Source organism: Sebastes umbrosus, chromosome 9 (assembly GCF_015220745.1).
Source record: "Sebastes umbrosus isolate fSebUmb1 chromosome 9, fSebUmb1.pri, whole genome shotgun sequence".
Classification (NCBI taxonomy): Eukaryota; Metazoa; Chordata; class Actinopteri; order Perciformes; family Sebastidae; genus Sebastes; species Sebastes umbrosus.
In genome coordinates, this window is record NC_051277.1 from 20,819,012 (window position 1) to 20,831,877 (window position 12,866).

General features: G+C 41.4%; 1 protein-coding gene across 2 annotated transcripts; it reads right to left on the reverse strand.

Moving 5' to 3' along the window:
• Positions 1–959: 959 nt before the first annotated feature.
• On the reverse strand, positions 960–8,724 carry fgf16 (fibroblast growth factor 16). Of its 2 annotated transcripts, none has more exons than XM_037781199.1 (3): positions 7,643–8,724; positions 4,629–4,732; positions 960–2,468 (listed from the first exon to the last, which is right to left on the reverse strand). In XM_037781199.1, the coding sequence occupies exons 1-3, from the start codon at positions 7,935–7,937 to the stop codon at positions 2,226–2,228; spliced, it is 642 nt and encodes a 213-aa protein (XP_037637127.1). In that variant the 5' UTR covers positions 7,938–8,724; the 3' UTR covers positions 960–2,225. The 2 variants fall into 2 exon arrangements, with proteins under 2 accessions (XP_037637127.1, XP_037637126.1); XM_037781198.1 differs by having other exon boundaries at positions 960–2,471.
• Between the last annotated feature and the right edge of the window lie 4,142 nt (positions 8,725–12,866).

The following is a 12,866-nucleotide window of genomic DNA, read 5'->3' on the forward strand; positions in this document are numbered from 1 at the left end:
TTTTAAAGGGATAGTTTGTGTGTTTTGAAGTGGGGTTATATGAGGAACTTATCCATAGTAGGTGTATTACTTAGAGTAGGTGACGGTCGGAGTGCATCCAGCTTGGAGAAACAGACAGGAGTACCGACACAAGAGCAAAGCAATACATTGTTGTGGTTGGGGATGGCAGAAAAACGTATTTTAGCCACCTACCAGAAAGGCTCACCTACAAAAAAAATGTATCCATTTAAGTGTACACTATATTCAGAATATTTTCCGAAGACAAGCTGAACTGAAAGTGAAACGTTTCATTACTGTTTTTGTCCTCTGAGCCTGCTGGCTTTGGAGAGAGCATAGATAAGTTGCACTTTCAGTTCAGTTCCACGTCAGAAAGGGCTCTCTGACGGCAAGATAAAGCGGTGAAAATATTCTAAATATAGCATAACTTGAAATGGATATTGATTTTTTTAGGTGAACCTTTCTTTTAGATGGCTAAAACATGTTTTTCTGGCGTCCCCAGCCACAGCACTACTACTCCCTAAGTAGGTAACACACCTACTATTGGATAAGAACCTCATACAACCCCACTTCAAAATACCCAAACTGTCCCTTTAATAATGATGCATCTGCGGCATAATAATGGTCTTACATCAGTACAGATACAGCTTCTCTTACATCAGTAAAGCCTAAATCATTTTTGATAAAGGGAAACTACTTTTTCATGTTGCCAAGAGGGGTCTGTTCATTATCAGGTGTAAACTACAAATGCCAACCTCATGGTGGCGCTGGAGGAAAAGTCAGGGGGTCACCAATTACGTTTAAGTTGTTAAGATTCGTCCTCTGGGGATCATGAATGTACAACATTTTATGGCAATCCATCCCACAGTTGTTGAAATATTTCAGTGTTGACCAAAGTCAGACTGACGGAGTCATCCTGCTAGCAAGGCTGAAAATAAAAGGAAAGAAATGCAACATTCACATAGATTCTATATCTGGTTTTAATTGGTACATCAGATTTTTTTTCATCCAAGCAAAAATAGTCTCTCACAATGAATTCTCGATAGCAGGACAATTTTATTGTCATTGCAGTTTGTTGTTTTTTTTGTGTGTAATTTCAGTAGAATCTACAGTCCAGATAACTTCAAGTTCATTACAAAATAAAGTCTTTGCAATAAATAAATATATAGATTTATATTTATACTTTATATGTAGAAAATAAATATATCGTACATCTCATAAATAGGATCACCCATATGTACACCTCAGCTGCTTGCATTTTTAGTAATGTTCCCGACACTCTGAACATTACAAGTCGCCATCCTTTAAAACAAAAGCCCATCACGATTCTTTACAACCACAGTCAGAGAAGTGCTTATGTCCCGAGCTTAATCGCTTGTTTTGCATACAATTCCTACAAGACGCTGCTTGATGTTTTATTTAAATGTGACGAATGAGATCATTAGACTCTGATGATTACACGGGAGACAGAGTGAGCCTACAGCTGGGACTGTGGATGTGCAGTAAGTGCTCTTTCATCTATCACACATTCATCTTAGAGATTTTTATGACCCTCTTTCATCTTTGATTTTGAAGACAACTTAATAAAACTCCAGTTCGCCTCGTAACAGTTTGTTCTCTGCCTCGCAGACATTCTTCTTCTTTAGTACCTGACTATCCCGACCTGTCACTTAACATCCATGGAGCACATAGCTTCTTCTTCTCCTCTCTATCTGTGTGTGGAATGTGCCTTTTTCTTACATTTAAATGTGTATAGTGCATACCAAATGCACAATGTGACGTCTTGCAGTGCTTCCCGTCATTTGGAGTCTCTTCTCTGTGTTCTCATAGTTATTCATTCCCTCCCCACCCCCCATCAGCTTAGTGCTACTCAGAACCATTTGTCGTTGCATGTCGCTTCAGTATCTACGCATTTACCTCCAAAAAGTGGTTATTGAGAAAACATGGCACCTGATTTGATCACCCCTACAGCTGGGCAGTCATCCTCCGTCCATGTCCATGTCCATGCAGTGGTTTTATCAGATAACTTCCCCGCCGACATCCAGGAACACGCACAAATGTTTATGTCAGTGCTTGGCGGTGGGCCCAGGCGCAAACACAGTGACCTCAGGGGGAGCTGAGGGTAAACAGTCCTGTACCAGGTCCAAAACATCCACAACACCCCCTCTCTCCTCTTCTTTTATCTCTCTTCCTCCAAATGTAACCAGTTCTCCGAGTGTAAGCACTGGTCACCTGTACTGGAATAGGTCCCTGTACGCCTGGGGGATCTTTTCGATCTCCACTGGCCTGGGTAAGAAGTGGGTGAGCTTCTGGTGTCTTTTAGTCCTGTTGCCCTCCCTGGGCGAGCCGTCTTTGTTCAACGCCACGTAGTAGAAGCGTCCCGTGTCCGTGTGCTTGTACAGAGTTGAAGCGTAGGTGTTGTACCAGTTCTCCTCAAACTGCTCCCTGAGCACACATTCTGCTGTCAGCTTCTTCTGCGGAAGAGAAAACAACATAAAGTCCAGCTCACACGCCACTGGGAGAGAAAATTTGCAACAGATAAACAGACATAAAAATGCAGATTGAGATGGATGACGCCACTTTGTATGCAGATACCTCTCTTCCTGATGTGCTACTTTGTGTATTTCACTACCTATTGGGAACCTGCACTTGAAAGCTGGAATGAACCAGTAGAAACTCATTAAGGCAGGTGCTCATTATGACAAAAGAGGGGAAGTCATTACGAGCCGCTTTCCACTTTACACCCTGCGCTTATTCCTCAGACCTGTTAACCTCTCGTTGAGCACATAGAATGATTTCCCTCCCTGTGATGCAACAAGAACAGGAGTACAATCTTCCCTCTCTCACTTTGTTACACACACACACACACACACACACACAGAGAAGCTCTCACAGCCTCGGTCTCCACTGACAGCACAGCATGAGCGATGGCTGCGGGTTCAGCAGGTGAGAGTGTGCTGGCTGAGTGAGTGTGTGAGAAGAATACGAGACATCAGGGCTGGAGCTGCTCTCCTGCCAAGACCAGTCAGCCATGCAGCAAGAGGGTTGAAAACCTCGGTTGAGTCCGCGGTATCGTCGAGGACCGAAGGCCAAAAGGCCGAATGCGAACCCCTTTTCGTGGGTGTCACTTTCTCCCGCCTCTCCCTCCTCGACACTCCTTTTCCTTTTTTTTGACTAGTGGGATGTGGCTTCGCTACACAGCAAGAGAACTGTTCAGTCAGTGTCTGTTGCAGGTTTAGCAAGTGTTTGTATAAGAGTCTCGCTTTTTATTCCAGCAGCAATTTTGTTGATTGGCTGTCAGGCTCTGCTTGGCTGCGGCTATGTGGTGAAGCTGTTGTCTGTAAACACAGCCCTGAGGGGCACATGACTGGGCCAGCTCCATCCTAATACACACACACACACACACACACACACAGACAAACTTCATCGGATCAAAAGCTCGTCAAGGTCTGGCGGTTGTGGGACGGAAGCACCCTTCTATCTGTTCCACCTCCCCCCTTCCACCTCCTGGCCTCTCAGCTCCAGACAGACGTGTCTACATCGCTCCCTCTATCAGTCAGGTGACTCAGTCAGGTGTGCAATTACCCCCACACCCCCCACAAATCACCGCCTCCCACCATCACCCCCCGCCCCCCCAGGGTCAAAGCTCCAGGATGCCAGACTCTGATAGCACGCAGTAACAATATCTGCACTTTCAACATAATGGCCGTGCTTAAAAGTAGCCTCTGTTCAGAGCCAGGGGGATTCTGGGCCATGAGAGGCCCTCAGGTAATGCCCTGGGACACCTGATCCAGGTAACCCCTCACATACTTCCCCCTTCATTGTCTTTATGTGTTCCCTTTCCTCTCTTTATCTGTCTCCAGATACCAACATATGAGAGAGGATGAAACAAACCTAAATGTTCTCCAGATCCTGTGTGTGGAAAAGCACAAGCTATTTATTCTATATTTAACACTGCAGTCCAGCTGTGCACAGAAGGGGTAATCTCCACTGAAAGTCACCCACAGCGCACATCCAAAGTGACTCCAAACATTCCTGTGTCCACTTTGGGAAAATATGTAAATATTTCTGCATATATCTCAAAACTAAATGAAGAGGTTGTTGCTTTGCTCTCAGAATAAACCTGCTTTTCCTTGAATCGCCTCACATGGAAAACAAGTATAGTAACTCTCTTTCTTTTTCTTTACTACTGCCAGTGTTGTTTTTTTGTCATTATTCCTTGGAGCTATATTGTCTTTATTCATTTATTAGATAAGATATTCCTTTGATTGGTCCCACAGTGGGGGAATGTGCAATACCTGGTCCCAATACTGAAGGAAAGTAGCAGGAGAGGGAAGTATGTGAGAGAGAGTGTGAGACTCTGTAAAAGAAACATACTTGTTTTGTCTCACTGTGGTTTTCCCATCTGCCACGTACGGGAACCTTGATAACAAACTCAGATTGCTCCTGAAAAGCTTTTTTTTGATAGCTCAGCTCTGACGTATATTGTAAAAAGTGTCTGGAAAATGGTGCATTCTGTAAAACAAGTCACGTGTGTCGAGTGCCAGACTTGTTGTGAATGAGACCCCGGGCTGCATGGCGAGGGCGGGGTTGTAAAATGAAAGGAGGAGGGTGTTTTTTTTTTGACTCACCGACCCAAAGAGCTCTCCTTTCTCATTCATGCCGAGGTAGAGTCCAGCGTCCACCCCTCTTATGCTGACCAGACCCACTGCCAGACTGATGAACTCCAGGATACCTGAGGTCAAACAATGCACACACACACACACAATGCACAAAAAAAAACAGTCAGGAAAAGCCCACAAACAGCAACAAGTGGCCTCCAGTTATATGTGACAGCAGACCAGTCAAAATAGGCATCAGGTAACTGCTTTTGGGAGCTTTATTTTAGCCACAATGAGGCTTTTTTCGTCACTATATGTTCAAAGAAAAAACTTCCTTGCATCTCCGTTCTACAATAAGGCCACTACATAACTTATTTTGTCATTAATTACAGCACAAAAATACACATGTATGGGACCGGATGCACCAGATTTATTTGATTTCCCAGCTTGCTCTTTAAAGTCTGGTCTAAAGAACATACATCACTCATTGAATCAAAAGGTTTGTGGTGTCTATAAAAGTGTGCATCCTGTCTTCGGAACTTCCCAGTGACTACTAATACAGACCCAGAAGTGACTTTTATGAAGCTGAGATGTGGGTAAGTAGTTTGTTGGGCTGCTGACTCACTGGAAGTTACAGTAAAGGCACTTCAAAGGCATTGAAACAACCGGTAGAATTAAAAAGCTATTGGCTTGTTGTGATGCAGAGGTTAGTCAGAGAGGATCCAGCTGGCTGCTCTGACTGGCAGAGAGGATCCAGCTTTACAGCCACCTGGTCCCCATCTCTCCAAGACCTCATCTGATGCCAGAGGATGACAGAGAAGATCCCTCTAATTTTTTTTTGCGGGGTGAAGAGTGTGTTTCATATCCCCTCTAATCAAAGCCATGTCGTTTTCTTGCAGCTCTGACAAAGACCTTGCATTTGAAAAACTATAAGTGAAGCCAGAGACAAACACGCAGACCACCCATCCCCTGTAAACCGGCTTGTTTTGGCTCAATTCTCAACATTAAAAACCTTCCCTTGAATTCCGCAGTGGGTCATGCTTTAATTTTGAGGGCTATTTGGGCTCTTTTCCTGCAGCAGCGTGCACCTGCGAGATGACTGCATGGATATGAGGCCTGAGACATGTGCGTATCTGACCTCTGACCTCATGTTGTTTATCGTTCTCCCCTCGAGCCGCACCTCGCTCCATTTACATTATAATGGTACCACATCTTCAGAGCGAGCGCGTGTGCAAGCAAGCTGTTGCTTGGGCACGCGCTGCTTAGAGGAGAGAGACACCTGTCCCCCACGCGCAAAGGTGTGTGTGTGTGTGTGTGGCTCCTGTGCGCCAGGTGACGGTGACGCACGGATGGGTATTCACTGGAGATGATGTGCAGCAGGAAAAAAGGCTCTTAATTAAACTCACTTCAAACAGGTTTGGAGTGAAATGTGATAGTATTATATATATATATATTATAAAAAACTTTAATTACATTTTGGATTATTGACAATTGCTTTCATCCAGATTACCTGGAGGCTTTTACCACTTTTCATTTAGACCTATACCTAACATTAATTGTGTATGTTAGTGCTGATAATGCTGACTGTTACTTGAGTAAACAGGGTGTTAATCACTCTGGGAATTTAAACCTTTGTATATTTTATGGAAGTTATTGCCCCGTTTATTGTTTTATTTCTAAAAAAAAAAGTGGAAAAATTGAGTCAAAAGAAGTTATTATTTAAATAATTTTTTGTTGTTGTTTGTTGTTATTTTTCTTCTTCCTGTTTGTTTGTTTATTTTCTTTTCTTTTTCTGTAGCTGCTTGCCAATTTTGTATTGATTAGTAACATTTGTGACTGTGATTTGTGATTATATTCTTTTACTCTATTGGTGATCTATCAATTTGTAACCCCACCCTATGCACACACCTTCTGCATGTTTTAATAGTCGTGTATCACAGCTGTTACCCTATATTTACTTTTAACAGTTTTCTTCATCTCCTTGTATTTTTATATCTGGTATATATTTTTGTACTTTGCACTACTAACTTTTTTACTGCCTTTTTACTAACATGTTTTTGCACTATGGAACTGTGATGCTGGAAACTTGAATTTCCCTCGGGATCAATAAAGTTACTATCTATCTATCTATCTATCTATCTATCTATCTATCTGTATTGTTTCTTATTTTTTGGCTTTTATTGCTATAATCCTATTTATATGGTTCTTATTGTAACTTGTCCCTCCAACTGCCCCATGCCTTAAATATGTTTCCTTTGACTGAACTAATTATTGGTTGTCTGTTGTATGTATGGATGTATGGACTGGGAATGCTACAAATGAATTGCCCCCCTTGGGGATAAATAAAGTTGTCTGAACTGAACTGAACATTTTCTATGTTTCTTAAAGCATAGTTGGGCAGTTAAAGTTTCTCAACATAATGTAGCAATATTAGATAGATAGATTCAAGATTCAAGCCCTTTATTGTTATTGTGTAGTACAACGAAATTAGATTGTGACAATCCCATAGGTGCTAAAAAAGACAATACAATAAAAAAAGAGATAGTGCAAATGTTTTGCACTATGGAACTGTGATGCTGGAAACTTGAATTTCCCTCAGGATCAATAAAGTTACTATCTATCTATCTATAATTATGCTTAAATACTAATAAAAAAATGTATCACAAAAAAAAAAAACATTACATGAAAAACTAGACATGAGTACTTATAGGTTTGTCGCTGAATAAACCAGGATTTGGTTGTTAAAAATGTATTTAAAACATTTTTTTTTCACTTTGAGGAAACACCATAGAAAAAGCCATGCTGTGATCTTTTTACTAACATGTTTTTCACTATGGAACTGTGATGATGGAAACTTGAATTTCCCTCAGGATCAATAAAGTTAATATCTATCTATCTATAATCATGCTTAAATACCAATAAAAAACTGATCACAAAAAAACAAACAAAAAAAAAACATGACATGAAAAACTAGACATGAGACCAGGATTTAAAAATGCATTTAAAAAAAAAAAAAAAAAAAATGTTAAAGATTTTCGCCTCACCAAATCTGCTGTGGTCCTGCCTCGTCCCATGCACCGTCCCATTGGGTAATATCTCCAGCTGGAAGCCGGTCCTGCAGTAGAGCTGCCTCCGCCTCAGGATCCCCTTCAGGTGCCCGAAGTCCGTCGGAGACCCCCTCTGCAGCCTCCCTTCAATCTGACCCAGACGCTCAGTCAAACCCACCGGAGCCTCCGGTATGGGCACATTAGGAAAACTTTGTAAATCCAAGTCCAGTGTCCCCAGAAAACTCCCGACCTCTCCCATGGTGTGCACAGCTGTCAAATTAAGCGAAGGCATTTAAAAAAATGTTTTAAAAAGTTTGCACAAGTCCAAAGCGTTTATACCCAGGCGCTCCTCCAAAAACCATGCAGCAGCAGTCCTTTCAGCTTATTGATCGTCCTTTGCTATAATCATCAGTTTGATATCTCTGTTTATCAAGATGGAAAAGACTCTATTATATACATACTCCCCACGCATTCTCACATTGGATATTCAAACACAAGCCACGCCTGGCTGGCATCCTTTTCTTTTACGCGCATCAGTTTCCTCACTTCAATGTGCACTTCCACAGTCCAACTTTTACCACTGATGATGATAAGTCTATACGTTTAGTGCTCTCTCTTTAGAAAGCCGTTTCTATCTTCCGACCAAAGCAATCCAAGTCCAGAAGTCTCTTCTTCTCATCGCTCCTGAACTCCTGTTTGATAAAAGCATATCTTCCATCCTGCAGCAGGAAAAACTCTGGCAACAGTTTCTGGTGGTGCATTAAAATGCGACACAGATGCAGAAGCGAGGATCATCATTGTTCAAACACACACAGCTGAAAAGCTATCATAAACTGTAACAACCACTCCACCACAAAGGCAGTCCATAATTAACTGTTTTTTGGTCACACCATATAGACCTCTGCTGGAAACAAAACAAAAAAGAAAAAGGAAAACCACAAAGCATCAGACGAATACACAAGATTATCAAAATAACCTGTGCATAATCTCAGAGCAATCCAACCAAGTGTCAGTGCCAACCACTGGACGTTTTTCATGAGAGCATTTTCTCCACCTCCTTGTTGGAAGCAGGTGCTTCCTCGCCCCTCTGCACAACGTTTGCAATGTGCTCCAGCAAACCAGCAGCTTAACCACTTGTACTACTGGCAAAGGAAGGGAGAAAAAAAAAGGAAAATCCCAATGCTGATGACGTGTAGTATCAAACCTGACTGCTGCAAGAGACTGTATGCACTTTTGGAGTCATCAGAGGCTCTTTTAGATGATATTTTCTTCCAAAAATGTTGATTTCTCCCCCACTGGATTTTGTGCAAAAGTTCCAAATAAGCTCCACAAAAGTTCTTCTGCTTGGTAGATGAAAAAGAGAAAACGAAATAAAGAAAATAGTGAAAATATTAGTGACAATAAAGGAAAATACAAGTATTCAGATCCTTTACTTGAGTAAAAGTAACAATACTGCATTGTACTCATAAAAACCTTTAGATGTAATTATCTTCCAAAATGTTGATTTTATCCCACTGAATTTTGTGCAAAAGTTTCAAATAAGCTCCAAAAAAGTTATTTTGCTTGGTACATGAAACAGAGAAAACACCATATACTGTGAAAATAAAGAAAAATACAGATGTATATTTGGTGGAGGAAGTATTCAGATCCTTTACTTGAGTAAAAGTAGCAATACTGCATTGTAGAAAATACATTCAACATTTTACTGAATTAGTAGAAAAAAGATAGATAGATAGTTAGATAGATAGATAGATAGATAGTTAGATAGATAGATAGATAGATAGATAGATAGATAGATAGTAACTTTATTGATCCCGAGGGAAATTCAAGTTTCCAGCATCACAGTTCCATAGTGCAAAACATGTTAGTAAAAAGGCAGTAAAAAAGTTAGTAGTGCAAAGTACAAAAAAATATACCAGATATAAAAATACAAGGAGATGAAAAAAACTGTTAAAAGTGAATATAGTGCAGGGTAACAGCTGTGATACACGACTATTAAAAAAGTGAATATAGTGCAGAAGAGACTGTTAAAAATGAGTATAGTGCTCGTTATGCAAAAAAAAAGGCATTCATGTTGTAATAGACAGAGTTGTGGTATTATTGTAATGCCACATAGTGCCACCAGGTGGTGTCTCCTTTTGTTGTGATGTACTGAGAGTTAACAGCTGTGTACGTATGGTGCCTTCAAATGAAACTCGTGAGTTTGTGTCTTTTGCTCGCATTTCCTGTATTATGTTACCTGCTTGCTAAGTTTCTAAATTGTTAGCCTCTGTGGCCGACGGTAATGTTAAAATTGTCGTGGCTTAGCAGCGGTGTTCTCACAACCTAACCACTTGAACGCCAAGCATATTGTGTACTGTACACGACTTCCCATGTTGTAAACACGAAATCCCGAGTTTCACTTGAAGGATTTTACAGCTGTGTCTATTACAACACTACCTGCTATGTAAAGATATAATGGAGTAATGTTTACCAGAGCAGTGAATGAAGTCACTCTTCCTCTGTGTGTGTGTTATAATCTGAGTTTCTCTGTGCTTTGTTTACATAGGCGGGCCGGCTGCTGGCACGCTCATGACTGCTGCATGGCTATGCACTGCCCTCAATCGGTGTTTACAGCTGATAACGCCGTCCTGACCAACCACATCGTAGCAGAAGCTTAGCACCCACCCTCCGATTCCCTCAGGTAAACACTGGTCTGAGAAGTGAAGCGAATGCATAAGTGCCTTAAACTTGCATTCTTTCTAATAACCAGCAGGGGGCGACTCCTCCGGTTGCAAAGAGAAGAAGTCTGATTGTATAGAAGTCTATGAGAAAATGACCCTATTTCTATCTTGTTTTATTACCTCTGTAAACATTGTAAACATGAGTTTATGGTCTCAATCGCTAGTTTCAAGTCTTCTTCAATACAGCATGATGTTCATTTAGTACATTATGGTCCCATTTAGAGTCAAATAGACCATAAAGCAGGATATGCTTTATGGCGTGGCTACCTTGTGATTGACAGGTCGCTACCACTGCGTTGTCCGGTCTGGGAGTTGTTTGTGTTTTTGTCGTAGAACTTTAACCCTTTCACAGTCTGTTTTCAGTTCATCAAAGTGACCTTTTTGGTCACCTAAAAATGTCTTATTCAGCATTCGGCTGTACTTAGTTCCACGTGTTACTTCTGGTTGCAAAAGACAAACATGGCAACGGCCAAAATGCTGAACTCAAGGCTTCAGAACGGCAGTCCAAAAACCAACGGGTGACGTCACGGTGACTACGTCCACTTCTTATATACAGTGTATGGTTAGCATAGCACAGTTAGTTGTGAGCCGCTGGCTAAGCTGTCGCAATGTTGAGAGCCGTTGAGACGCATAGAAATGCTCTCAATTTAACTTTTAGCACCTTTAAGATTACGTCTTGGATGTAAAATCGTAGTCCGTAATGTAATTAGTAACTACGTATGTCAAATATATAAAGTGGCATAACATTTGAATACTCAAATAAAGTACAAGTATGTCAAAGCTGTATGCTATTTAAGAACATTGCTTGAGTAAATGTACTTAGGCTACTTACATGTTATGGCAGCTGAAGCTAAAGTAGGCAGCTGATAACAAACATTTTGATATTTCAGGTGCACAGTCTGCTTTACCACTATGCACATGAAAGGGATAACAGAGAAAGCCACAACAGGAATAATGAATAATAGGTGTAATTTATGATTGAATGGGGATTTTGCATCTCTTCTGTGCACAGTGGGGCAACGGGTCCCAACTTGTGGCTTTGCAGGGAAAAAAAAGAGAAACGCAGCTGTTTAGTGAAGACTTTATTTCTGTGTGAGGATCGAAATGAAAACAAACTCCAGGAGTGTTTTAATTAGTTCACTGTTCTTGAGATATCAGTGACAGCAGGATGGGTGGGAGGGGAGGGCATTATTACATCAATAACACCGTTTAACTATTAGGCATGTTATTTTAGACCTCCTTCAAGCTGTTTTCGGAAACCCCCGTCCTGAGGGGGAGTTCTCTCCTCAGAGCTGTTCATCACAAGCAGCAGCAGCAGCAGCTTCCCTGTAGAGCAACGGGAGTTATGACAGTGTGTCTAGCTTCCACGAATGGTGACAAATAGTATGTTAAAATTACGCAAAGTATGTCTGATTGTTTTGATGTCACCGCGAGGCTTTGATGAATTTCCCGGCTTCTTGTTTTTTGGCTAATTCATCAACTTTTGTGGTGGCGGTGCAATCTATTTTAGAAGCAGATGTGACTTTCTTTGAGAGCTCCTCCAAGTGGGATACAGTATGATTGACCTTCCAAAGCATGCAGGCCTTTTTCACTGCTACTAATTATGCCACTATAAATCTTACGGGTGTGTCATGGCTGCATTGAAGTCAGAGGAGGGACAGTGGCTTTCAGCTGGTGCGGGATATGAAAGGTGGTGGGGGTGATGAATGCCCATGGGCCTCCGCTTGATGAATTGGGCAAGGGGTTGACGAGGAGTCAGGGATGGTCAGGCTTTGTGCGAACAGACACCAGGGCCCTCGCTGCAGAAGAGGATGAAAGGAGGATTCGTCTCAGCTAAAGGGTGGAAGGAGAGGGATTAAAGAAAAGAGAGAAGGGGAGAAAGAAAGAAAGAGATTGGGCAAGTGAAACAGTAATAGAAAATTAAAAGGAAACACCCAACCGCCTTTTCTTCCCTCCTCATGAGCATGTTCTGATCTTCGCTCTTTATGTCCATCTCCTGCGTATGAAATTGAAATCAATCTTACAGGCTATTAGGTGTTAGAATAAAAATCTAGAAGTGTTAAATTTTGATTTCATTTCTTTTTTTTTGGTAGCTATTAAAGCTACATCTGTTGCTGGTCAGCTATATTTTATAGTTGACACGGCAGATTTATAGCTGCAGACACAAAAAAAAAAGAAATCCAGAGTTAAAATGTTCCCATATGCTGAGAACCTGCAGAGGATATAGAAATGAAGATAATGACCTCAAGTGCATGGCTGCAGCTTTGAAGTTGCTCTCCCAGGAGTCACAGCCAGAGAGTCAAAATTGAAAATGAAGTTACACTTGCAGCGGGAATTGAGGGCTAATAAGTGCCTCACCTGTTTATTTGGATTAGGCAAACTTCCTATGTGTCCTCTTCAGAGGGGTGAGCAAAGGTCGGCATGTTGTACAGACTGAGGTGTGTTTGATTCGATTATGGAGCATGCTGGAGGTGCATGTCTGTGTTTCACAGTCATTG

What these genes read in the sequence shown, in the direction of transcription:
- fgf16 (XM_037781198.1), bottom strand. Translation starts at nt 7,937, where the DNA reads ATGCCTTCGCTTAATTTGACAGCTGTGCACACCATGGGAGAGGTCGGG. An exon ending in GCAGGACCACAGCAGATTTG is followed by an intron (nt 4,733 to 7,642) that starts GTGAGGCGAAAA and finishes GTTTGACCTCAG; the next exon opens with GTATCCTGGAGTTCATCAGT. An exon ending in AAGGAGAGCTCTTTGGGTCG is followed by an intron (nt 2,472 to 4,628) that starts GTGAGTCAAAAA and finishes TCTCTTCCGCAG; the next exon opens with AAGAAGCTGACAGCAGAATG.